Source organism: Pseudophryne corroboree, chromosome 4 (assembly GCF_028390025.1).
Source record: "Pseudophryne corroboree isolate aPseCor3 chromosome 4, aPseCor3.hap2, whole genome shotgun sequence".
NCBI lineage: Eukaryota > Metazoa > Chordata > Amphibia > Anura > Myobatrachidae > Pseudophryne > Pseudophryne corroboree.
In genome coordinates this window covers 164503731-164531716 of record NC_086447.1, presented here as the reverse complement: position 1 = coordinate 164531716, position 27986 = coordinate 164503731, and the positions used below count along the sequence as shown (strand labels likewise).

General features: G+C 45.7%; 1 protein-coding gene and 1 long non-coding RNA gene across 4 annotated transcripts in view; one reads left to right on the top strand and one right to left on the bottom strand.

The window, feature by feature from the left end:
* Nucleotides 1-27986, bottom strand: part of EPHB1 (EPH receptor B1) — a 336049-nt gene that overhangs the window by 76153 nt on the left and 231910 nt on the right. For all 3 annotated transcript variants that reach the window (XM_063915532.1, XM_063915533.1, XM_063915534.1), the window contains exon 4: nucleotides 12671-12826. In XM_063915532.1, coding sequence (XP_063771602.1) covers nucleotides 12671-12826 — 156 coding nt within the window. The remainder of the gene's footprint in view (nucleotides 1-12670; nucleotides 12827-27986) is intronic.
* Nucleotides 691-16350, top strand: LOC134909098 (uncharacterized). Its single transcript, XR_010175850.1, has 2 exons — nucleotides 691-892; nucleotides 15964-16350. It is a non-coding gene; the product is annotated as an uncharacterized LOC134909098 (long non-coding RNA).

The following is a 27986-nucleotide window of genomic DNA, read 5'->3' as shown; positions in this document are numbered from 1 at the left end:
CAAACTTTCGCGCACCACTGTATAAGTGCAGTGTTTTGTTTTTCCAAAACAATTTATGCTTTTACAGTATAGTTTTTTTATAAAGTTATAAAATATGAAATGGGTAAAATTTAATAGTCAAGCTGTAACAAGTTACCATGAATCAAACTAAGCATTATCATGCGATACAAAAATATGAATTGCTAAAACGTATCTTATGCCGGGATTTTGACCGCATCCTGTTTGAAAAATGGCAGCTAGGAGCTGATTGGTTTGTCGTTTATCTCTCTCTACTTACACTCTCCAAGGTTTAGTACCGTTCATCTGCCCCATAATTACTGAATACACCTCCAGATATACAGTATACGGCTGTTCTGTCATGCAAAAGAGCCGAGTATTAAGTCAGATTTAGAATAATGTAGTATAACCTCCTTTTGACCTACTTTATTGTCAGCAGTGCAGCATTGCAGCCAGTGGCAGAGGTAGAAGGCCTTGTGCCGCAGGGCCACTGCGACCTGACCTTGCTACTCCCATGAATCATGCTTTATGCACTTGTCAGTATCTACCTGCTGGAATCTTCTGGCAAGGCTGTGAAGGGTTAACAGTCACAGTTATGCCAATCGAGTACCATGTCACTTAATCACGTTATGACAACCACTTTGTGAGACACTCTAGAATCCGTTTCCACAGTTACCATGTACCAGAAAGACACATTCCCGCCGTTTGAGAGGCCGGGCACGTTAACAGTTCATATCTTGTTTTCCTCTTGAGGGAGGCTGATATCTGTGTCTGTCAGAGGCATCCCTCCAGGACTGGACCAGCCAGCTGACCTCCCGCGTTGCTCTTCGTTGAATAAGTCCAAGGTTAAAGTGGATTTAGGATACTGATTGACTGTAAGGCTGAGGGATCTCAGGTCAGATTCACCTATTTTGATTCCAAGTTAATAGTTCATTCCAGTGAAAAGCTGGCGCCAAAGCTCCTTTTCATTAAAGTGCTGTATTTTCCATTAATGACCAAACCTGCTGTAAGATGAACATCTGCAGCTGCCAGTTGTTATAGACAACACTGATTATTTAAATGTATACAGTTCTCAGTAAAATTCAGATTTTTATTTGTTTGTTTCCCTCAAGAACGCTACACTTATTAATCCTTTTTAAGTATTGCTCATGGCATGTACACCGAGCTTAGGATTCTGGGAAGCCATGCTTAAGAATAATATTCCAAAAGGAATAAAAATAGATCGTTCTAGTTGCAATTTGATGAAGTATTATGTGTATTTTAAATGTTACATAATACCCTTGGTACACTGTGGTCCAAAACAAACAGCTAGTCTCTTCATATTTAGGGGGTCTATTTACTAAGCCTTAGAGAGAGATAAAGTGGATGGAGATAAAGTACCAGCCAATCAGCTCCTAACTGCCATGTTAAAGGCTGTGTTTCAAAAATGACAGTTAACAGCTGGTTGGTTGGTTGGTTGGTTGGTAGGTTGGTTGGTTGGTTGGTTGGTTGGTAGTTTATCTCTTTCCGAGGGCCAGATGTAATGCTGTCAGAGTTGACCGGAGGTACGGTTTGCCGGCCGAACTCAGACATTTTTTTAAAGTGGCAGTCAATTACAAGGCATGGTTTTGCTCGGATAGCATTACAACCGACCCCAAGGCTTAGTAAATAGACACATTCAAAATGTAAAACATCTGTGCAACATGAAGTACTATGGCCCTCATTCCGACCTGATCGCTAGCAGGCTCTTTTAGCACTGGTGCGATCAGTTTGTCGCCGCCTACAGGGGGAGGGGAGAATCGCTGTGCAGGGCTGCTCTCGCTTGTGGACTTACTCATCCGCTTTGATCATCCAGTATGGAGCTGACGTCAGGATCCCTCCCTCGAAACGGCTGGGCACGCCTGCGTTCGGACGGACACTCCCTGAAAACGGTCAGTTGACGCCTCCGGCCGGCCTCTTCCTGTCAATCTTCTTGCAGTTGCGGGTGCGATCACTTTCTTTGTTAGTTCTGTTGCTCCCTGGTGATGGCCGTCACCAGGGAGCGACGCGCCTGCGCATTGCGGTCGCGGCGCATGCGTAGTTCAGACCCGATCGCATCGCTGAGAAAAACTGCAGCGTGCGATCGGGTCGGCATGGCCCCCTATGTGCTTCATACCTTCTTGATGTCACCAAGTCTGTATTTATTTGCGAACGGTGAAAACTCAAATTTTCAGTCATAACTTATCACAACAATAGAAAATCTGTTATCACTGCAATTTATTATTTAAATAGTACCAGAGTAATATCATACCTCCCAACATCTGGAGGTCTGCAGATGGGACACTGAAAGGGGGTGTGGCCTGTTGGAAAGGGGTGTGGCTTAACGTGAATGATGTGCTGGCGTGCAATTTTGTCACAGTGGAGGCACGGCTAGCGCTCTGTGATCTGCTGGCCATGCCCCCAATCCCTCTGGCTCACTGAAATAGACGCTCTGCGTATGCGCTCAGCGTCTATTCAGCACTGCTCTGCTCTGAATTAAGCAAAGCAGCGAGTGATAGGGAACCTCCCAACTGCCTCCCACCCCACCGCGGGAAACTGCGGCCCGCGAGAGGGACAGCGGGACAGACCCCCAAAAACGTGACGTCCTTTCGAAAATCGGGACAGATGGGAGGTATGTGATACTGTCTGACAGTATGAGTACTCTTACTACTTTGGGTCAGCCTTGGCCCATGCACTGTGGAGCTGGAATTCTACTTGTAACATAAATGAATAAATAAAATGTATAAAAAATATACATAAAATATATACAATACTGTGCAAAATTTTTAGGTAGGTATGAAAAAAAGGCTGCAAAGTAAGAATGCTTTCAAAAATTGAAGTGTTAATAGTTTATTTTTATCAATTAACCAAAATGCAAAGTGAATGAAGAGAAGAGAAATCTAAATCAAATCAATATTTGGTGTGACCACCCTTTGCCTCAAAACAATCAATTTGTCTAGCACAGTTTTTGAAGGAACTCGGCAGGAAGGTTGTTCCAAACAGCTAGGAGAACTAACCACAGATCTGTGGATGTAGGCTTGCTCAAATCCTTCTGTTTCTTCATGTAATCCCAGACAGACTTGATGATGTTGAGATCAGAGATCTGTGGGGGGCCATATCATCACTTCCAGGACTCCTTGTTCTTCTTTACACTGAAGATAGTTCTTAATGACATTGGCTGTGTCGGGGTTTGTTGTTCTGTGGCAGAATAAATTTGGTGCCAATCATACGCCTCCCTGATGGTATTGCCTTATGGATAAGTACCTGCCTGTATTTCTCAGCATTGAAACACAAAGAAACGGGCAACGTTGAGGACCATAGACTCAGTGGTCAGCCAAGGAAACTTGTTGGAGCAGAATCATGGGTGCTTGGTTTGTTTTTATGGAAACAAAACCAAGACTAGCCCTCCTGCCAATCAATGTGGGTTGTCCAGACACACCCCTCTCCCCTCCTTTATGAAGGGGACCTCTACTTTGCATGTCCTCTCTAATGTTCAATATTTACATGTCCTTTATATAGTCCAAGTCCCTCTGAGAAGGTTCTGCCCCTACCACTGTATTCCCCAGTGGGCCCTTCATGTTCCAGTCTGACTCTGTCAACAGCATGGCACTAACTTTTTATACAGTCGATAAGGAGACTCCAGAAATAGTCCTTTCCCTAGCTTAATAGATAGAGCAGCTTGAACATTTGGGGGATTTGGTGGATGCCGTGCACGCGCACGGCATCTATTCAATGCTGGGAGGGGAGCAGGGGACTGCCCAGCTGCTCGGGCATGCCCCTAAAATGGCGAAAATGGGTCCGTGGCACTCGGCCATGCCCATTCGGCCAAGGCCACACCCCTTCCGTGACAAGCCACACACCCTTTTGGGTCGCGCACTGCTTCGTCGCACAGGGGTCCCTCTTCCTGCCCCTTTAAATTTGGGAGGTATGATTTGCCAACTTAATACATTACTAGAACAGCACAACATGCTTTGGTGGAGTACAGTCACATTCTTGTATTGATCAAATTCAAAGGAATATACAGCATGCAAATGAGTCAAAGATTTCTCAATGATCACACATCTGTCACCATCTAGCTGGCCTTGTTATCATGCAGAGGCTTATCGATCGCAACGCCAACTGGTGAATCAGTTATTAAAATCTGTGATATTAAGGAAGTTTAATAAGGTTTACAAAATCATTACAGTATATCTAAAGCCGCTCAACGCAACATTAGTCATGGGTCCCTGATGAAAAATAATTCAACCCAAAACATATCTGCCTGCATATGGCGTAGACAGCAGGAACAATTTAAACTGAATTTATGTTCCCAGAAACAGTTTTTAAGTCTAGGGTCTTTTCTAAATCTATATACTCTTTCATTCTGTCCGTAATCTCTATCGCATTTTGGCCCTAGGATGTCAAAGTTGCCACCTAATGGGGGGTACACAGTAGAGAGATGTGTGCTCGGCGAGGGGGGGCGCTCACTTTACACAGCGGGTGATCAGTTCTGAACTGCGAATGCGCATGCAGGGGGCAGCCGCGGCTGCGACACGGGACATGGCGAAAATAAGATTTTACTTACCGATAAATCTATTTCTCGTAGTCCTAGTGGATGCTGGGGACTCCGTAAGGACCATGGGGAATAGACGGCCTCCGCAGGAGACATGGGCACTTTAAGAAAGAATTTAGACTCTGGTGTGCTCTGGCTCCTCCCTCTATGTCCCTCCTCCAGACCTCAGTTAGAGAAACTGTGCCTGGAAGAGCTGACAGTACAAGGAAAGGATTTTGGTAATCCAGGGCAAGACTCATACCAGCCACACCAATCACACCGTATAACCTGTGATAAACTTAGCCAGTCAACAGTATGAACATCAACAGAGCATCAGTTCAACCCTGATGCAACAATAACATAGCCCTTATTGCAGCAATAACTATATACAAGTATTGCAGAAGAAGTCCGCACTTGGGACGGGCGCCCAGCATCCACTACGGACTACGAGAAATAGATTTACCGGTAAGTAAAATCTTATTTTCTCTAACGTCCTAGTGGATGCTGGGGACTCCGTAAGGACCATGGGGATTATACCAAAGCTCCCAAACGAGCAGGAGAGTGCAGACGACTCTGCAGCACCGAATGAGCAAACACAAGGTCCTCCTCAGCTAGGGTTTGAACCTGACCAAGTAGCCGCTCGGCACAGCTGTAATGCCGAGACCCCTCGGGCAGCCGCCCAAGAAGAGCCCACCTTCCTAGTGGAATGGGCCTTAACTGATTTTGGCAGCGGCAATCCAGCCGCAGAATGAGCCTGCTGAATCGTATTACAGATCCAGCGAGCAATAGTTTGCTTTGAAGCAGGAGCACCAAGCTTGTTGGAAGCATACAGGACAAACAAAGAGTCTGTTTTCCTGACCCTAGCCGTTCTGGCTACATAAACCTTCAAAGCCCTGACCACATCAAGTAACTCGGAATCCTCCAAATCAGTAGTAGCCACAGGCACCACAATAGGTTGGTTTATATGAAAGGATGAAACCACTTTTGGCAGAAATTGTGGACGGGTCTGCAATTCTGCTCTATCCGCATGGAAAACCAGATAGGGGCTATTATGTGACAAAGCCGCTAATTCTGACACACGCCTAGCCGAAGCCAATGCTAGTAGCATGACCACCTTTCACGTGAGATATTTCAATTCCACCGTTTTGAGTGGTTCAAACCAGTGGGATTTCAGGAAACTCAACACCACGTTAAGATCCCAAGGTGCCACCGGGGGCACAAAAGGAGGCTGAATACGCAGCACTCCCTTCACAAACGTCTGAACTTCAGGTAGAGAAGCCAGCTCTTTTTGAAAGAAAATGGATAGGGCCGAAATCTGGACCTTAATGGAACCCAATTTCAGGCCCAAAGTCACTCCTGACTGTAGGAAGTGAAGTAAACGGCCCAGCTGGAATTCCTCCGTAGGGGCATTCCTGGCCTCACACCAAGCAACATATTTTCGCCATATACGGTGATAATGTTGAGCTGTCACGTCCTTCCTAGCCTTTATCAGCGTAGGAATGACCTCATCTGGAATGCCTTTTTCCGCTAGGATCCGGCGTTCAACCGCCATGCCGTCAAACGCAGCCGCGGTAAGTCTTGGAACAGACAGGGCCCTTGTTGCAACAAGTCCTGTCTTAGAGGAAGAGGACACTGGTCCTCTGTGAGCATTTCTTGCAGATCTGGATACCAAGTCCTTCTTGGTCAATCCGGAACAATGAGTATTGTTCTCACTCCTCTTTTTCTTATGATTCTCAACACCTTGGGTATGAGAGGAAGAGGAGGAAATACATAGACCGATTGGAACACCCACGGTGTCACCAGGGCATCTACAGCTATCGCCTGAGGGTCTCTTGACCTGGCGCAATACCTCTGTAGTTTCTTGTTGAGGCGGGATGCCATCATGTCCACCTGAGGCAGTTCCCACCGACCTGCAAGCTGTGCGAAGACTTCTTGATGAAGTCCCCACTCCCCCGGGTGGAGGTCGTGCCTGCTGAGGAAGTCTGCTTCCCAGTTGTCTACCCCCGGGATGAACACTGCTGACAGTGCACTAACATGATTCTCCGCCCAGCGAAGAATTCTGGTGGCTTCCGCCATCGCCACCCTGCTCCTTGTGCCGCCCTGTCGGTTTACATGCGCCACAGCGGTGATGTTGTCTGACTGAATCAGAACTGGTTGACCGCGAAGCAGGGCCTCTGCTTGACGTAGGGCGTTGTAAATGGCCCTTAGTTCCAGGATGTTGATGTGAAGGCAAGTCTCCTGACTTGACCACAGACCTTGGAAATTTCTTCCCTGTGTGACTGCTCCCCACCCTCGGAGGCTTGCATCCGTGGTCATAAGGACCCAGTCCTGAATGCCGAATCTGCGGCCCTCGAGAAGGTGAGCACTCTGCAGCCACCACAGGAGAGACACCCTGGCCCTGGGGGATAGGGTGATTAACCGATGCATCTGAAGATGTGTCCCATTGAAAGGTCCTCGCATGGAACCTGCCGAAGGGAATGGCCTCGTACAACGCCACCATCTTTACCAGGACTCGAGTGCAGTGATGCACTGACACCTGTTTTGGTTTTAATAGGTCCCTGACCAGTGTCATGAGTTCCTGAACCTTCTCTATCGGGAGATAAACCCTTTTCTGGCCTGTGTCCAGAATCATGCCCCGGAAGGGCAGACGTGTCGTAGGAACCAACTGCGACTTTGGGATATTCAGAATCCAGCCGTGTTGCCGTAACACTTCCAGAGAACGTGCTACGCTGATTAGCAACTGCTCTCTTGACCTGGCTTTTATGAGGAGATCGTCCAAGTATGGGATAATTGTGACCCCTTGCTTCCGCAGGAGTACCATCATTTCCGCCATTACCTTTGTAAATATTCTCGGAGCCGTGGAGAGACCAAACGGCAACGTCTGAAATTGGTAATGACAATCCTGTACCACAAACCTGAGGTACGCCTGATGAGGTGGATAAATGGGGACATGAAGGTATGCATCCTTTATGTCCAGAGACACCATAAACTCCCCCCCTTCCAGGCTTGCAATGACCGCTCTCAGCGATTCCATCTTGAACCGGAACCTTTTTAGGTACACGTTCAGGGATTTTAAATTCAATATGGGTCTGACCGAACCGTCCGGTTTCGGTACCACAAACATGGTCGAATAATAACCCTTTCCTTGTTGTAGGAGGGGAACCTTGACCACCACCTGTTGAAGATACAATTTGTGAATTGCAGTTAACACTATTTCCCTCTCTAAGGGGGAAGCTGGCAGGGCCGACTTGAGGTATCGGTGAGGGGACATCTCTTCGAATTCCAGCTTGTATCCCTGAGACACAACATCTATTGCCCAGGGATCCAACTATGAGTGAACCCACTTGTGGCGGAAATTTCGGAGATGCGCCCCCACCGGGCCTAGCTCCGCCTGTGGAGCCCCAGCGTCATGCAGTGGATTTAGTGGAAGCCGGGGAGGACTTCTGTTCCTGGGAACTAGCTGTGTTGTGCAGCTTCTTTCCTCTGCCCCTGCCTCTGGCAAGAAAGGACGCACCTCGGACTTTCTTGTTTTTCTGTGATCGAAAGGACTGCATTTGGTAATACGGTGCTTTCTTAGGTTGTGAGGAAACATATGGCAAAAAATTTGACTTCCCAGTCGTAGCTGTGGAGATCAGGTCCGAGAGACCCTCCCCAAACAATTCATCACCCTTGTAAGGTAAAACCTCCATGTGCATTTTTGAGTCGGCATCACCTGTCCATTGCCGAGTCCACAGGACCCTTCTGGCAGAAATTGACATAGCATTTATTCTAGAACCTAGTAGGCTAATGTCTCTCTGAGCATCTCTCATATAAAGGACAGCGTCTTTAATATGCCCCAGGGTCATTAATATAGTATCCTTGTCTATGGTATCAAGTCCCTCAGATAAGGTATCCGTCCAAGCTGCTACAGCACTACACACCCAAGCCGACGCGATTGCCGGCCTCAGTAAGGTACCTGAATGTGTATAAATGGACTTCAGGGTAACCTCCTGTTTGCGATCTGCAGCATCTTTGAGGGTAGCCGTATCCTGTGACGGCAGGGCTACCTTCTTGGATAAGCGTGTCAAAGCTTTGTCTACCCTAGGGGAGGATTCCCAGCGTAACCTGTCCGCCGGCGGGAAAGAATCCTTTTGGAAATCTGCAGTTTTTTATCTGGAGATTCCCAAGCCTTTTCACATAACTCATTGAGCTCGTGTGAGGGGGGAAAAGTTACCTGCGGCTTCTTTTCCCCATACATATGAACCCTCCTGTCAGGGACTGGGGTTTCCTCTGTGATGTGCAACACATCCTTAATAGCTATAATCATATAACGGATGGATTTAGCCAATTTTGGCTGTAACTTTGCATCATCGTAATCGACACTGGAGTCAGAATCCATGTCGGTATCCATGTCAATAATTTGGGATAGTGGGCGCTTCTGAGACCCTGTCGGCCTCTGCGACAAAGGATCAGGCATGGGTTGAGACCCTGACTGTCCTGAGGTTTCAGCTTTGTCTAACCTTTTATGCAAGGAATTAACATTATCATTTAAAACCTTCCACATATCCATCCAATCAGGTGTCGGCGCCGTCGGCGGAGACACCACATTCATTTGCTCCCGCTCTGCTTCCACATAGCCTTCCTCATCAGACATGTCGACACAAGCGTACTGACACACCACACACACAGGGAATGCCCTTTTTGAAGACAGTTCCCCCACAAGGCCCCTTTGGTGAGACAGAGAGAGAGTATACCAGCACACACCCCAGCGCTATTACCCAGGAATAACACAGTAACTTAATGTTAACCCAGTAGCTGCTGTATTTGTGTTTTTTTAGCGCCTAATTATGTGCCCCCCCCCCCTCTCTTTTTACCCTTTTTCTACCGTGATCTGCAGGGGAGAGCCTGGGGAGCTTCTTCTCAGCGGAGCTGTGGAGAAAAAATAGCGCTGGTGAGTGCTGAGGGAGAAGCCCCGCCCCCTCAACGGCGGGCTTCTATCCCGCTAAAATACATGTCTTTATGGCGGGGGCTCATACATATATACAGTGCCCAACTGTATATATGCTTACTTTTGCCAACAGAGGTCTATTTGCTGCCCAGGGCGCCCCCCCCCCCCCCCCCCGCGCCCTGCACCCTTACAGTGACCGGAGTATGTGAGGTGTGTATGGAGCGATGGCACACAGCTGCAGTGCTGTGCGTTACCTCATGTGAAGAATGGAGTCTTCTGCCGCCGATTTCGAAGTCTTCTTTGCTTCTCATACTCACCCGGCTTCTGTCTTCCAGCTCTGCGAGGGGGACGGCGGCGCGGCTCTGGGATCGGACGACGAGGGTGAGATCCTGTGTACGATCCCTCTGGAGCTAATGGTGTCCAGTAGCCTAAGAAGCAGGACCTATCTTCAGAGAGTAGGGCTGCTTCTCTCCCCTCTGTCCCACGATGCAGGGAGTCTGTTGCCAGCAGAGCTCCCTGAAAATAAAAAACCTTACAAAATACTTTCTTACAGCAAGCTCAGGAGAGCTCACTGAACAGCACCCAGCTCGTCCGGGCACAGATTCAAACTGAGGTCTGGAGGAGGGACATAGAGGGAGGAGCCAGAGCACACCAGAATCTAAATTCTTTCTTAAAGTGCCCATGTCTCCTGCGGAGCCCGTCTATTCCCCATGGTCCTTACAGAGTCCCCAGCATCCACTAGGACGTTAGAGAAAAGTCACCTACCAGCGCAGTAATGCTGCGCAGGTAGGGACTCACTCGCCGGGTGCAATAGTATCGCCACCATGCAATGCTATAGCACCCATTCGGTGGTGGGAGGGCCAGACATGCGGGGCGGACTAGCCCTGTGCTGGGCGTCCCCCCGCATGTCAGGGTGGCTGATCGTAACGCACGGCTACGATCAGGTCTGAATTAGCCCCAATGTGCACTGCAGGGGGGCAGATATAACATGTGCAGAGAGAGTTAGATTTGGGTGGTGTGTGTTCAAACAAAATCTAAATTGCAGTGTAAAAATAAAGCAGCCAGTATTTACCCTGCACAGAAACAAAATAATCCACCCAAATGTAACTCTCTCTGTACATGTTATATCTGCCTCATCTGCACTGCACATGGTTTTGCCCATTAGAGGAAAATGTTGTTTTGCAATCAACCTTGAATTATGCCCTTTATTCAAAGCAGAGTAAGGTGGCAAATTCAGAAAACATAACATTTGTAACAAAATAAATATGGCACCTGATATTTGTTTCGTTATTTGGGGCATTTTAACATGGAGTTGGTTGGCCAATCATAATGTGTGTTACTATTACAGAAAATTGTACTGTTAATAGCACAATGCAGAAGAACATTACTACAATGCCTCTATATTGCCGCCTCCCTCTAGGATATGCTGGAGGGAACGCTGCGACGCAGCTCATACCATTGTGGCCTTGCTTCTAGGTTCAGATTAATGGGTTAGGTTGCACAAACCGCGTTTTTGGCGAGACACTGCCCCTCTAGCTACCTATTTTTTTTTGGCTCTTTGTGGGTGCCTATCGGTGACGAACACCCTCCTGTGTGTCCGGATCCTATGGCCAGCCTGAGCATGCTTCAGCTCACGCACACTGATCACTGCCTATTAAACATTCTGAATCACGACTGATTGTCACAATGGTGATCCGAGGATTCGTCTTCAGACGCAGCACTCGGATCTCGCCAGTGCATGCAGGTCTATGCTCAACAGGCGCCTCCTGCTGTATTTGAATTGTAATTACATGGAATTATACAGATGCTTCCCTGCAGCAGTGCAGTTCCTTACAAACATGAATGAGGGCCTTTATCTCTCTCCTCTTCATCTTTCTCTAAGGTTTGATGCATCTCCTCCCCAGTGACTAAAACAACTTAAATCCTCAAACAACATCGGTGTTCACTGGAAGAGAAGCCGCCAGCACAATCGCTAGCAATAATTCCATTTAATAACTATGACCTAAAGGTTGACACGATCACTCTAAGAGACTTATAAGGTAAACCAGTAGGAGGCAAACAACAATTACATCAAGGGCTAGTGCACACTGCTGGTTTTAATCTGTTGCATTTATCTGTCATTAGGCATAGGAAAAAGGAGGGCACACCAGGGATCGCTGAGCCTTTGAGGACAGTATCACCCTTCACAGAATGTAGGATTGACCAGTGGAAAATAAAAGACATAGAGTTTTTCATTTCATGTCCACTATATTCCATATCAGCAGGTGGTGATCTTCTCACAGGGATCAATGATTCCTGACATGTCAGCGTTTCTCTGCTGTCTACTATAGAGCCTTAATTGCACAGGGCAAATTCAACCGTCTATCCTGTGTCCATTTTCTTTTCCAGTATAAGGGAGATACAGTCACTAGTGCACGTGCCACCACTAAGCCCATTAAGAAAAACACATTGCACACATACAGTATGTCTGTATTGGGATGAACAAGGACACAAAATCATGAAAGGAAATTACATTCCCCTCTACTCCCAAAACAACATGGAACACAAATCGGGCCGACTGCAACCACCTGTATTCACTAGCCCTTTAGAGGAAGTGTATATATATATATATATATAGAAAAACACAGGCGGCACTCCCAGACTTGTAAAGGTGAAAAAAACTTTATAACGACGTTTCGGGGGGTCTCACCCTATCATCAGCCTGATGATGGGGTGAGACCCCCCGAAACGTCGTTATAAAGTTTTTTTCACCTTTACAAGTCTGGGAGTGCCGCCTGTGTTTTTCTATATCTATGGGAAATTTTCTCTTGGATGGCACACCAGCAAGTTTCCAGGAGGTAACACTGTCCTCAGAGTGCCGTGTGTGTGTGTGTGTGTGTGTGTGTGTGTGTGTGTGTGTGTGTGTGTGTGTGTGTGTGTGTGTGTGTGTGTTATTTATTTATTTTATTATTTCTTTTTTGCCCTCTATATATATTTTGTGAATCTATGCGGTTACATAACTTTGTAAATGTCCATTTGCATATTTTAATGCAAAGGTGTTAATGTAGGAATGTATTCTTAGACAGTGGGTAAACCGTGTGTCGGCAACCCACAGCTCTTCAGCCATTCTGTGATTTGTAGTTCAAACATCACAGGGCGACAAGAGACCCATTTACGGAATATACAATAATCACAGCTGGAAGAGTATGAATGGGGCTGTCAATGACATTACTACTTACTGGTGCACATTGCCTCTGCCAGATCAAAATCGGCTCTGTAGTATCCATTGCGGCAGATACAGATCGGAGAGGCCTCGGCGGTGGAGCGGCTGTTTGCAGGACACGGCGCGCATATTCCCATCCCTTGATTGGCCTTAAACATGCCGGCTGGGCAGGCTGGAAAAGAAAAAAAAATAAAGCAATCATTAATTACTATAATCATTCTGCAGTTTGATTGCTCTGTGAAAATAAAAGAATTCTACTCATATAACATATTCACAGCAAGAAGAGTGAGCAGTAAATGAAAAAGGTGGGTGACATGGGCAGAAAGAATGCATTTGACATTTCCCAAGTGTGGCTACCTCTAGACGGGTAGCCTGAAGGTCAGTGGGAGTCAGACTGTGTTGTGTCTGAACACGGATAACCAGTCAGTTAGCCTGCTGCTTCTATTCCCTGACAGCATCCGAATCAAGGCAGGTGCATCTGACACTCTGAGGACAGGATATGTTTGCTTATGTTTCTATTGATTTCCACTCTACTGGCTGTGTCAACACTAGAACATGTATTGCGACTTAACACTACTTAGTAAATATGTCTCCTAATGCTCACAGCAGACCTGAGCTGTAACCGTTGCACTGCTGCCTGTCATCTCTGTATTGTGCCTCATACCTCGGTAATAACAGCAATCACATTGATAGACCCATGAATACTCTAATGAATGCTAGTGACTTGATCGGATCCATTCTCACTGATATTGGTCCAGCTCGCACAACAGCTGCTTCTGCTGACTGTTAGGTGATAGGTGAACTCTAAGGATAAGGAGAATGGTGTGGTAAAATCATAAGAGGAGAATGGTGTGGTACAATCATAAGAGGAGAATGGTGTAGTAAAATCATAAGAGGAGAATGGTGTGGTACAATCATAAGAGGAGAATGGTGTAGTAAAATCATAAGAGGAGAATGGTGTGGTAAAATCATAAGAGTTTATTTTCAGGTTCTTCGGCCCTGGCTACATGCACATAACAAAATCTCAGCACTGCAATCAATTTCTCCTCCTCCTCTCCTAATGTCTAGAAAGAGGCAGTGAGTGACAGGTTAAAGGGCTTCAATAAAGATTAGAGCGACCATATCTCCAAAAGGAAATTGCTTGGAAAAGTGGTTATCCCACCAGTTTCTATTAATTTCCTTTCCCTGGTTACCTCAAGGAGACTCATATCCTGACACAGAGGAGATGGAGAATGTGTCTCTCTTCCTTATCCCAATCAGAGAAACACAGAACCACTCGACACTTAACCCCGTCACGATAGACACAGCTCAGAACTCAGCCCTGCTTCCTCTGACTATCTTAAATAACAATACATTTACAGTGTCCAGTGTATTTCTCTGCTGTTCAAACATCGTCTTAATTCTTCATAGTGTTAATAATGTACGCAGTTGTCCTGTGTTACGTAAAATGTGCTACAATCTAAGCTCCAGTTCAGAAAACAATAACTAAAAGAAGACAAGTAATGGGCCCTACACACAGCGCGATCCGCCGCCGAGCTGCCCGACGGCGGATACGGGCGACGGGCAACCCGGCGGGGAAGGGGGGGGCAGTGACAGGGGGAGTGAAGTTTCTTCACTCCCCCCGTCACCCGGCTCCATAGCAGTGCAGGCAAATATGGATGAGATTGTCCATATTGGCCTGAATGCACAAGCGACGGGGCACCAGCGATGAACGAGCGCGAGGCCGCGCATCGTTCATCGCTGGTGCCTCCACACTGAAAGATATGAATGGTATCTTGTTCATTAATGAACGAGATCGTTCATATCTTTCATTACTATCGCGCAGTGTGTAGGGCCCTTAAGGGGTAAATATTAACAACATACAGCCCACTGCAGAACATTTATTTCATAGGCAATATCATAACAACCAATCAGCAAAGATATTTGTTGGATCAGGCACAAGCGATTGAGACTGAAAGCACACATCTGATTGGTTGGTATAGGTTATGGAAGTTTTTGGTAAGTAACATTGACTCTGGCACATGGAATCTGGTGTTATGCATGTACTCTGTAACAATTAATACAGAGTGAAATGTAAACAGGGGGCCTGATTCATAATTGTATGCAAAGTTGCAAACCTGATGGTTTGTGTACAAATTAAATGTTGGGGGGTCTGCACAGACACAAGACCCGTTCTGTAAGTGTACAGAACTGGTCTTGCAATGCCACCGTTCTTCAAAACAGAGGGGCGCGTCACCCTCGTTTTGAAAGTGTGATGGGTCCAGGATCTGTGTCATCGGACGCAGCCTTCCTAGACCCAGGTATCCCGATCCGACGGTCAGCCTGAATAAGCTTCAGCTTACAAAGGTTGGCCGGTGCCTGTAACCATAGCAAATCGCGACTGATGACTGCGATGGTGATCCCAGGCTATGTCCTCAGACGCAGCACACAGATCCTCGCTAATGCAAACAGGAGGCGTCTCTCTCCTACAGACGCTTCCTGCTGGCTGCTGCATTAGAATTGTAAAGACACGGAATTGCACTGCGACTTCCTTGCAGCTGTGCAGTTCCTTACAAACAAGAATCAAGCCCAGTGATCATCATTGAGTCTAATGGGCCCTACACATTGACCGATCCGCCGCCGAGCTGCCCGACGGTGGATACGGCTGACGGGCGACCCGGCGGTGGGGAGGCAGTGACGAGGGGAGTGAAGTTTCTTCACTCCCCCCGTCACCCGGCTCCGTAGCAGTGCAGGCAAATATGGACGAGATCGTCCATATTGACCTGCATGCACAGCCGACGGGGCACCAGCGATGAACAAGCGCGGGGCCGCGCATCGTTCATCGCTGGTGCCTCCACACTCAAAGATATGAACGGTATCTCGTTCATTAATGAACGAGATCGTTCATATCTTTGAGTGATGTCGGCCAGTGTGTAGGGCCCATAAGGATCAGCAGTAAGTCATCACCCAGGAACATTGAATATTGAGAGATGTTGGCGCTGGGATACCTCCATAATGAGTGACATCATCAAGGGACAAAAAGGAAACTCTGCTCTTAGTATTGTCTTTAACTTGTGGTGTAGAGGATGTTGCTTGTCAAAGACAGCAGACAGAGAACCATTCTTAATCGGAACGAACCAGTATTAAAAAATGTCTAAGTTTGTACAACAGGGGAGGGAAAGTGTAGCTGGGGAGAGCCAGATGAGCGTTTCTTATCTGTCATAAAAATCTGTTTTCAGAAACTCATTAAAATAATAATGTTAAAGATAAAAAAGTTTTTTAAAACAGCCTAAAAAACTGCTGTGTTTTCTCTCTTTCATTTTTATGCAGGAAAATGATACCGTTGCAGATGTGAAATGGATGTATTCCCCGGCCTAGTGACAGAAAAGCAACGCTTAGAAAATGCTTATCTGTAGATTTCACATGACATTTGTAAGGATAATTGTATTTAAAAATTTAGAGATCATAATGGAAGAGGAAAAAGTTGAACTGAAAAGAAAGAAAGAAATGCAAAATGGCAAAAGATGGTCTAATTAGCAGCACGTAGCCCGGGACGTACTGACACTGAATATTACTACTTCATTATAGATCTGGGCCTGGATGAAGCTATTGTCCGACAATGTACACAGACATAATCACAATTAGGGGCTATCAACTTGTAATCACCATAATGGAGTGTAACGACTGAATGGCAAATAAAAGCTTTATTAGTGCAAACAGAGGAGGTCGTGAATAGAGTTGGTGAAGGGATTACAGAGAAATAAATGACAGAAAACACTTAGGGGTAAATTTACTAAAGCTTCTAAAACAGAGAATTGGTGATGTTGCCCATAGTAACCAATCAGATGCTGTCTATCATTTTCTAAAAGGCAATAGAAAAATGAAAGACAGCATCTGATTGGTTGCTATGGGCAACATCACCAATTCTCTGTTTTAGAAGCTTTAGTAAAGTTACCCCTTAGGGTGAGCAGAAATGACGGAAATGATCAACTCTTTGTTTAAAATGTAAGCTCTTTAGAGCAGAGCGTCTTCCTTGTGCATCTTTTGTCACTAGATGCCACCTACAGTATAGTTGCATAAAGTATATTTTTATGTAACAGTAAAACAACCGCTACAGTACGTGTGGCTATTTCAAGATGCGCTGTGGGGAACTGAACTTACTGCCTGTCTAATTTGTTTTCTTCAGGAAGCTGAAGCGAGCAGTCCACTTTGATTGTACTATTTTTTAATTTATTTTTTTACATTTATTGGACTATGGGGGGGTATTCAATTAGGGCCATTTTTTCACCCAGGAGAAAAAACTGCACTTTGCAAATGGGGATTCGCCCTATTCAATAGCAGGCTGTTTTTTTTCGCCTAGGCAAAAAATTTGGCAGAAGTGAAAAACATGTGGATCAGCGAATCCACGTTTTTGAATCTGCACTGGTAAAAACGTGGGCCATTTTCACCTATTTTAGGCATTTTTTAGCCAATTGAAAAGACATTGGCGAAAATGCCTTAAAAATGTCCCGCAATTGAATACACAGGAGGGGAATTCGATGTTTCCGAAATTGTCTGCGCAGTTTCCCAATTATTGGGAAATTGCGCAAGCCACGTTCTGCGCATGTGCAGAGCAGGTTCTGCGTGTGTCTCGCACTTTTACAACAGCGTCTGCCTGATTGACAGGTGTTTATGTCACCCCCGTTTTCCGGGAGTGGTGAGGCCAAGGTCTGCGTCTTAGATGCAGATTGCTTGGCTTCACAAGATAAACCCAGTTGGGAGTGAAAATAGGAGGAGACAGGGCTGGAAGTGGGAGGAGTAATGTGTAGAGAGGGGAGGAGTCAGAATTCATTCTCAAACTCCCCCCCCCCCCCCCCAAAAAAAAAAGCCTAGATCCGCCCCTGAAATGAAGAAATAACTCTTGCAAAAGAGCTATAAACACAGAGATGCACATGGCTGGCTACCATAAAAAAGCGATGAAAAAGGGTTTAAAACATACAGAGGAGGAGAGAAAAGTAAGCATGATGAAAAACTGGTACAAAAGTAAGATAAAATGCACAGTCAAGGGCAGCTGGTACACAGCACTACAAACTTCACTGCGCAAAGGCTACTTACATTCAGCCCACTCTACAGATGGCTACTGAGTGACTGTCTTAACACATTGACTCGAATCCTGTAAGTTTATGTGTTGAAAGACATGATAATCAGTGTGCAGCAGTCTCTCTCAGTCTCCCTCCAGTTCAACTCACAGTGCTCTGCGTCCTGACTCCTCCCCGAGTCCCTCTTTCGGCTCTCCTTCAGGCCCCGCAGTCACTGTGCAATGCATTTCCGGTGACGAGCCACTCCACTGAGCTCACTCACGTGGCTCGACACACACTTCAATGTGTCGCTTTGCCCATCCCTTACTCACTCCCCACTTGGCCACACCTGAATGTGCCTTGTAAACCAAAACTTTTTTTGTCCAGTGACACAGTCTCCTGGCTTTACTTACCAATTATTTATGTAGCGCACACATATTCCACAGCGCTTCACAGAGAATACTTGGCCATTCACATCAGTCCCTGCCCCAGGGGAGCTTACAATCTATATTCCCTACCACATGTACACGCACACATTCATGCTAGGGTTAATTTTGTTGGGAGCCAATTAACCTACCAGTATATTTTTGGATTGTGGGAGGAAACCGGAGTACCCGGGGGGAACCCACACAAGTACGGGGAGAATATACAAACTCCACACAGTTAGGGCCATGGTGGGAATCTAACCCATGACCTCAGTGCTGTGAGGCAGTAATGCTAACCATTACACCATCCGTACTGCCCGTTATAATAACACACTTCACTCCAAAGAATGCAGACTCGGGGGAGACTTATCAAGCCTTGGTGAGAGATAACATGAAGTAATTGCCCAAAGCAACCAACCATCTTCTAAATGTAATTTCAGACTGTGACAGATACAGTAGATGATTGTTTGCTTTGAGCAACTTCTCTACTTTATCTCTCTCCAAGGATTGATACCCCTCCCCCTAAGATATAGATTGTTCATCTTATACTTTCTCTTCACTCACAAGAGGCCTGGTTTTTGCCTGTTGTGCCGTCTTAAGTTCCAATATAGGTTATAATTAGGACAACACGGTGACTTTAGACACTATGGGGGAGATTCATGAAAGCTTGGAGAGAGATAAAGTGGAGAGAGAATGTACCAGCTAAGCAGCTTCTAACTGCCGTGTTACAGAAAAGTGACAGGAGCTGGTTGGTTAGTACTTTATCTCTCTCCACTTTTGTCCAAGCTATCATGAATCTCCCACTACAGTTTCCACGGTTTGAGAAAGAGAAAACTTCTCAGAGTCTGAAATCTGTTCCATGAATGGAGATGCTTCTGAAGGATTTAAAAATGTTCCAGACAAAGCATCTTTGCGTCAATAGCATAGTTGTACAAGGTAAAACATTCCCTTCTTGGTGACTTTTCTGCAATGATATTCTTTATCTTGTTTGGCATAAGAACTAAGCACACTAATAAATATTTAGAGTTATAGCCAATCTCTTATCTCCAGAATTACAGGTCATCCCCTTGAGTCTCTGTATGTGGCGCGATACTGAGACAATTGATTAGAGCTGTAAGTGAATCATATAATGTCAGGCTCTGAATTATCTGTATATGTGCAGACTAATAGCATGCGCTCACATCATTACACACTTTCTCATACAAAATGAACAGATCCAATAAATCAAAGCCGACCACAAAACTTTGGGCCAGCTCTCCTCCTTATCAAGGCATCTCATCCCTGCACTGACGCTTGGGTTGGTTTTAAATATACAGTAGCAGGGGGCCGCCCACGCTTATTTTCTACATGTTATAGTGGAAACCATCCCAGGCTCTCTAATGCTGGGTCTCGTTGACAGTTTAGAGAGGGATGCGGTCAAGATCCCGCCGGACTGAATCCCGGTGGTTGGAATACCGACACCGGAATCCCAACCGGCACAATCCCGACATATTCTCCCTCTGTGTGTGTCCACGACACCCATAGAGGGAGAATAAATTAGTGCCTGCAGCGTGGCGAGCACAGTGAGCCCGCAAGGGGCTGCTTTGCGCTCGCCCCCCTGTCGGGATTGTGCTGGTCGGGATTCTGGTGTTGGTATTCCGACCGCCTGGGTCCCGTCCGGCAGGATTTCGTACTGATCCCTTTGGAGAGGGTGGCATGCAGCCCATTGTAATGCACTGTGCATGGGGATTGTTTCAAGGGTCTAATTCAGACCTGATCGCAAAATCTTTCTCTACTGAGCAAAACAATGTTGCACTGCAGGTGGGATAGATGTAACATGTGCAGAGAGAGTTAGATTTGGGTGGGTTACTTATTTTGTTTCTCTGCAGGGTAAATACTGGCTGCTTTATATTAGCACTGCAATTTAGATTTCAGTTTGAACACACCCCACCCAAATCTAACTCTCTCTGCACATGTTATATCTGCCCCCCCCCCCCCCCCTACATTGCATAAGGCTTTGCTCATTAGAGAAAAAGCTGTTTCAATCAGATCTGAAATAGGCCCCATATGTTCGGACTGTACTGATTTCAGCAGGACAGTGATAACTGCTAGTGGCTGTAATTCAGACTGGATTGCTGCAGTGGCAGCGATCGCAGTCTGAAGTACTTTGTGGAGTGCGCACACGCGCAGGGGCCGTACTGCGCGTGCGCATCCTGGGAGTCCAGTGAGATGCTATCAGCATCTCACTGGCTGCGATCACCTCTGCCTGATTGACAGGGAGGGTGTGTGCCAACAGTGTTAGAACGCCGCTGGCGGGGCTTGGTCCGGACAAAGGAGGCGTGTCTGTACCGTTGGGGGGGGGGGGGTGGACCGCGGCAGCTGCGTGATGTCACACGCAGCCGCTGTGACCCAGGACGCGGACAGTAGCTCGCTGCCAGCGTGCAGGAGCTGCGCTGGCAGGGAGCTACTCGTCAGGTACAAAAGCATCACCGCAGTGCGATGCTTTTGTACTTGTGCGGTGGGGTCGGGCCTGACACGTGGGGCGGACTAGCCCTGTGCTGGTTGTCTCCCAGCATGTCAGAGTAAATGATCGTAGATGTGCTAAATTTAGCACATCTAGGATCAGGTCTCAATTACCCCCAGTGAGTGGTGAAATACAATAGTGGTTTTTATTTGCTAAATATGCTAACTAAGTATGTGCCCTTGTCCTGATTCCAAACTTCCACATGTTGGGGGTATAGGATGCTGCTTTATGGCAGGTAGTAATTTGTGTCCTGCATACCAACTCTGCAAAAGCCATCGATGGATAAGTGAATCCAGGCAAACCCCAATCAATGCACTAAAAAACTGAAAAAGACCAGTGACGTGTAATAAAAAAAGGCCCCATGTCCCTTAAAATATTAGTTTGTCATACCTAAGGCTATACTATACTGTATCTTAAAAAATAATTATAAAAGGTTGGACTTTGATGTAAAATATTTCATGTTTACTCTCTTGAGTGAGAAGTATTACTCCTGATGTGTGGGAGGTATTCATGGTATTGAAGAACTGACAGATATTAAATTCCAGGGTGTGCTGCTAAGGTGGGTAAGTTGAAGTCTCCAGCATGCGCTGTGGTCACTGTTCTATGCAAACATATTAATATTCATTACTACTCTGACGGTACATAAGCCTGATTACTTACTGCATAAGAGTGATCAATGGGGGTAATTCTGAGTTGATCGCAGCAGGATTTTTGTTAGCAATTGGGCAAAACCATGTGCACTGCAGGGGAGGCAGATATAACATGTGCAGAGAGAGTTAGATTTGGGTGGGGTGTGTTCAATCTGCAATCTAATTTGCAGTGTAAAAATAAAGCAGCCAGTATTTACCCTGCACAGAAATAAAATAACCCACCCAAATCTAACTCTTTCTGCAAATGTTATATCTGCCCCCCCCTGCAGTGCACATGGTTTTGCCCAATTGCTATCAAAAATCCTGCTGCTATCAACTTGGAATTACCCCCAATGTTCTTACCCTAGCCAGTCACAGGAAGCGTGTGCTGTGTCAGCCAGATAGCACACTGCATAACATCCTACCAACCACTGGATGTACAGTATGCCCTCAGCCTTAGCTGGTAACCTAGTAAGTGAGGGCCTTGATTAAGTGCAAATAGCAGAATCATGTTGCAATTGCAAACATCACAAATCTGCGCAGAACAAGACAACTGTGACAGGAATCTGAGCAGACTGATTACAGTATGTACAGTAGTAGACTGATACCTTGATATACTGTACGTGATGACTGAATGGCTACATTGTATATGAGGTATATACACACCTCATTCGCCATTTATGCACATTAGCATTGCCATGTCAGTCATGTAGAAAGTAGAAACTAACACGTGAAGTAAGAAACTTAAACAGCTTAGGAATTGGTAGAGATATATGCTGAATGTATGTATAGTAACATCTGCAAGCACGCAGCATACTATAATCTCACTTAAATATAGATCCCAGTGGCCGGGATCCCAACAGTCAGAATGCTGACAGCGGCATCTCCACGTTCACAATCCCAACAGATCCCATGAGTATTTTATTTTTAACCCTAACCTACTCCTCCCATAGATTAACCCTAACCTGGCCGCGATCCGGGCTGCATCCCCATTAAACATGTGTTTCAATGACAATCTAAAGCCATACTAATGTTACTAAAATCTTCTCCTAATTCATGTATTCCATATACAATAACTACAACTGTATACATAACATCTCCAGTAGTGGGGGAACGTCGCAATATGTTCTAAACAGACATGAACTTTAATGTATAATGCGGAAATGTTATTATAAATATAGCAGTCAACCTGACAATTTTTGGAGCCCCTCAGAATAGTGCCCCTGTAAACATAGAAATTACCAAAGAATGGGTCAGATGTAATAACGCCCAAGATCGCCGAAGGTGCGAGATGCCGGACGATCGTGGGCGCTTTTTGAAAGGGGCAATCACATACAAGGCAAAACCATGGCTTGTAAGTGATTGCCCCTTTAAAAAAAAAAAGTCAGAGAACGGCTGGCATCTCACACCTCCAGCGATCTCGGGTGTTACTATGTCTGGCCCTATATCTGAATTTGGCAGTTTACCATAGCACTGTAATGCTGTGTCTTTATACACAAGGGTTGTCATTGGTGTCAGGCTTCTTAATATCATACAAACATATTAAACCCAGGAATGAGGACAGGGGGAGTGGTCATGCCATGATGGAGGCGTGGTCATGTCCCCTCTCATCCAAACACTCATTCATTGCCACTCAATCTGGGCTAATCTGGTGTGATAGCTGTAATAAATAGCAGTATTATTTATTTTTATATACCGATTTTGGCTTTCCACTGTTTAATAAATAGATCTCCAAATTTTGCTGTATTCAGAGATGTGTGCCATGGTGGATGCAAGATAATGCAAGAGACCATTCTACCTTCAGGTCCAAAGTGCTATGCATTGATAGCGTTTGCCTTTATCAATCTGTATGCAGAATACTGTGGACTTTCTACAAAACAACTATTGGAAAACAAGCGCACATACTTATTTCTTCCTACAAAATAACTGCTACCTGTATTTCTTATTGTACTCCCAATCAAATATCCACCTCCTACCCTTCAGATACTGATTTATATATCTGCATTCACTACTTCATGAAACATCAAACAATAGAAGTGTCCAGCAGTATAGCACACATGACTGAGTAATGCAGTGACTGTACTTCTCAAGAAATAGGCATCAATGGCCCTGACTCTGCGATTCTATAGCCAGGAGACATGATAGGATGTACACAGTCAGTACAAGTAATCAATGAGATGATGAAGCATGTCCTCCTCACTGACATCTCGATCCTTCCAAGTAATTCCAGTGTTGATTTCTTGACAATCTGCAAGCTCTTCCTCGGTGATGATAACCTCTCCAGATCTTTTCTTATTGATCAAAACACATAGATGAAAACCCATTCTTAAACACAGCCTCACGTTACTGAGATGTAGAACATCCACAGAAAAAAAACACTTGGCTTGGGTTATTTGTCACATGAAATTAGAATTATCGTATTTTAGGACTTCGTGAATACTGGGTGATTGTTAATTATGTACTATAATCATACCTCCCAACTCTCCCACATTCAGCGGGACAGTCACCTTTTCCTAGGACTATTCCACTCTCCCACCCAGGTAGGGTCCAGCGGTGGAGTGGAGGGTGGAGCAACTATTCACAGTGTAGGGGGAGTCTGGGGAGAGTGCTGGGCACGCCTCCATAGTGAAAGGAATGAGGGTGCTGCAAAGCTCTGCCCCTTTCCCTTTGGCCCCACCCCTTTACCTTCTGCGCGTGCAGGGCCCGGCTCCACTGACAACCAATGTTGGGAGGTATGCTATCATTAGAAAAACACAGATTTTAAGGAGGGTATCATTTTACACATGACTACACCTTTAGAAAATGGAAGTTATGTAAAGCACATGTTCCTAACAGAACAGCCTATTACAACACTTAGGGCTAGATTTACAGTTATCGGAGGCTTTGACAAACCACCCAGTAGTAAATAAACTCTCATGGGATGATTTTTACCTATTTTCTAAGCGAACTGACTAGATCGCTTAGAAATGAAGCACAAATCGCTCCGTCTGTATGCCCCATAGCAATAGCGATGCGCAGCCCTGCGCGTCGCTATTGCCGGTACAGATCATTCAAGCATGCAGGCAAGATCTAGTTAGATGGCCTAACATGTGCATAAAGAACACTGGTTAGCACAGATCGCTCAGCACACATCGCTGTGTGTATAACGGTGTATAGCGATGTGTGCTGAGCGATCCGTGCTAATCTAGATCGCTTAGCACACAGGCACAAATCCACCCGTGTGTACCCAGCATTAGAAGGTATAGATAAAGGGTCTGATTGAGATTTGTAAGTAAAGCAAAAAAGCAAGAAACTAGGCAAAACCATGTTGCACTACAGGTGGGGCGGATGTAACATGTGCAGAGACATTTAGATTTGAGTGGGTTATATTGTTTCTGTGCAGGGTAAATACTGGCTGCTTTATTTGTACACTGCAATTTAAATTTCAGTTTGAACACATCCCATCCAAATCTAAATCTCTCTGCACATGTTACAGCTGCCCCACCTGGCCCATAGTGGGGTCAATTCTATTAGGTACAGGTGGGGGGGGGGGGGGGGGGGGGGGCGGGGGGGAGTTGCCATTGCAATGACATGAAAACCCCCCCCCCCCTCCCCCTTTCTTCGCCCCATACTTGCAAATCATCATATGCAGCCCTATGGGTTTACAAACAAAGGGGGTGATTCAGACATAATCGCTGGGCTGCTAAAATTGTCGTCCTGCGATCAGATAGTCGCCGGCCAAGTGGAGTGTATATTCACTGTGCAAGTGTGCGATCGCATGTGTACGCCGAGCTGCTAAAAATCCCTCAGTCAACGGACAGCTGAAAATCCGTTCGCACCTCACTCACCATTGAAGGATTTTTCTACTATGTGCAGTCTGTGCGCAGCCCAGGACCTACTCTTCCAGTGCGATGAGAACAGGCTGATCGGGTTCCACAGCTGATGTCACACATCCTCCCTGAAAACGCCTGGGAACGCCTGCGTTTGCCCTAACACTCCCTAAAAACATTCTGTTACCGCCCACAAATGGCAACTTCCTGTCAATCCGCATGCGAATGGCTGTGCAACTGAAATTTTCTCACCAGCCTGTCACTGTTCGGCGATGCCTGTTGTTGTTTGGCAACGTGCGTGTGCATTGCGGTGCACATGCATACACTTGCGCAGTCTATTACCAATCACCCGCTGTGTGAAAAAAAATGCACAGCAGCAATCAGATCTGAATCACCCCCAATATCCAACAAGTCCTGAGGTACCGTATGTTCAACATGTAGATACAGTTACTTGCACAGCTGCCAACTCGCGACTAATAGGATTGACGCAAATATGTTAGTACAATATTACCGAAACTATTTTTTATTAATTACAGGTACTGACTTTTGTGGTATATCTAGATTACTTTTATATAGATTTCTCACATTTGCCATTTAAAAAGATGTGTATGAAGAAAACATGTTACATTACTGATAGACTGTAGTATACCAGTAACAGCACCATCTCCACTCCGGTGTAAGGACACTTGCTGCTGTGTTATGACTTGTGGCGAGAGGAATGTAATACGAATGTCACATGACAAATAAAAGGCAAGCTGAAAGGGCAGGCTCTGTAGAAAGCTCACACGGGATATGCATTAGCGTGAGATCCATTGTATGAGAGGTACGTGGCTGCTGTGTACTGGTGTACTTGTCCTTGACTCCATACTTTACAAAACTCACAATGGAAAAAGCATGAGCCATAAACAGAATCATATTTGCTTGTTTTAAAGTCAGACTACACGTTAGGCTTTCATACGCATCAGAGCATTAGACTCCATAGATAGATTTAGGTGGGGTTGTCTGGATTGGTTTTATAACCGTGTCCCGTTCCCCCTCCCCCCCCCCCCTTCCCCCAATTGGTTTAGGTCAAGAACAGTGAATGGGCAGTTAGATAATGATGATAAAAGATAAATGCTGCTGCAGTGCCACCGGCGTATTAAGAAAGTAGAGGGCCCGTGTGAGTCAGTGTCCGGCTTCGGGTGCTAGTAGACTCTACAGTGATGTTAGAGTCTACTGTGCATGCGCAGGACTTCTGGAAAGTGGTTCAGCAGCCATTTTCCCGGCGATTTCACTACTGTGCATGCGCAAAACTCTTTCATTACATGTAGTATTTTTGTGTATGTGAAGGTTCTTATTCCATTAGCCGGACAGTCCCTAGGTGAAAGCTTCCCAAAGTGCAACATTTACATTCCAAACAGTTCCCCGCAAAGCATGAGACTCAAATACATCTGCACAGCTGCTTATGTGTACAGGAAAATGCAGTGTCCCTGACGTTACTGACTTTCAGTAATCTCACACCCCAAAACCTAATCTCATTAATGCACTTTCTTTTAATCTCTGTTCCACAAAACAAGTCATATAATGTGCTTTCTCCATACCTAGCAGTTTCAGGGGTTAATGTATTAGCGCTGAAATGTATTATACAGAGAGTCACTAGAGAGGTGTTATAGTAACTCCATCTCCTGCCTGTATCAGCCTAATGCACATGCGATATGGAATGGCTCCTCCTATGTGGGCACATTATGCATGGACAAGGAATAAGGGGTCTATTTAGTAAGCCTTGGATGGAGTGCACCAAGATAAAGTACCAGTCAATCAGCTCCTAACTGCCATGTCACAGGCTGGGTTTGATAAATGACAGTTAGGAGTTGATTGGCTGGTACTTTATCTCCGCCCACTTTATCTCCATCCAAGGCTTAGTAAATTGACTCCTAAGGGTCATGTTTTCCCCAACTCTTCTTTCCTTGCGTAAAGAATTCCAAAGATGCTGCACTGGCATACAGTACTTGCCACTTCCTCTTAGAAAGATCCTGAAAGATACATCTGCAGGGGGTGTGGCTGTTCCACAGATCGTGTTATTAAGTCCCACCCACTTTACTAGAAAAGTGGGGTGGGATGCAAGTTAGCTTGCCTATCTGGAAGGCCTGCAGGACACCCGGAAAGAAGACAAATATGCTTATTGGTCAGTGACCCATGCTCCTTGGCAGAGATCTAGGCACACTTGCACATATCAGGGCACACTGCGGGTACAAAGCCAGGTATGCACTCCTCACTGGCTGTTTTGTTCTTTGTAAATAACCTCTACTGAGTGTTTATGTTTGTTTACAAATGACATGTATTTGTACATAAATAATAATTATATGTTGCCAGTTTGTTGGAGAATTGGAATCCCAGTCTTTGTTATCGTATGCTTACCCTGAAACACAGGGGTTGTTGTGGAAAGGTATTGTCTGATATGGAATACCTCTTTCAATAGGGTTCTATTATAATTGCTTCTGTTAATTAGTGCGTTTCTTAGTAAGTCATCTTACCCCTGAATCTGTACTGGGGTGAGGCAGACGGAGACGAAACGTTCCACAAGAACTTGAGAGTCACAGCTTGTCTTTTCCTGTTCTATACAGTACTGTGCATTCCTTATTTATCTTCTGCAGTATATATTAAGTGCACTGTTTTCTGCTCTCGGTGACAGCACTACATAGACAAAGCAGTGTACAAAGGGTATAGAGAATTTTCTGCGCCTGGCTCTGCTTACTCAGTGGGAACACGCTTTTATTCTATGGTATTATTATAGAATTATGTTAATGCCGTCATACAGGCAAAGTCCCAGCTAATGCACGGGGAAGGCACTCGCCTACAAAATGGGAAAAGCTACTAGCTTGTTGACTGGGAAAACAGCCAATTAGTGGCTCTGGAATATACCCAACTGGGAAGGGATTCAAAGCGTTGAT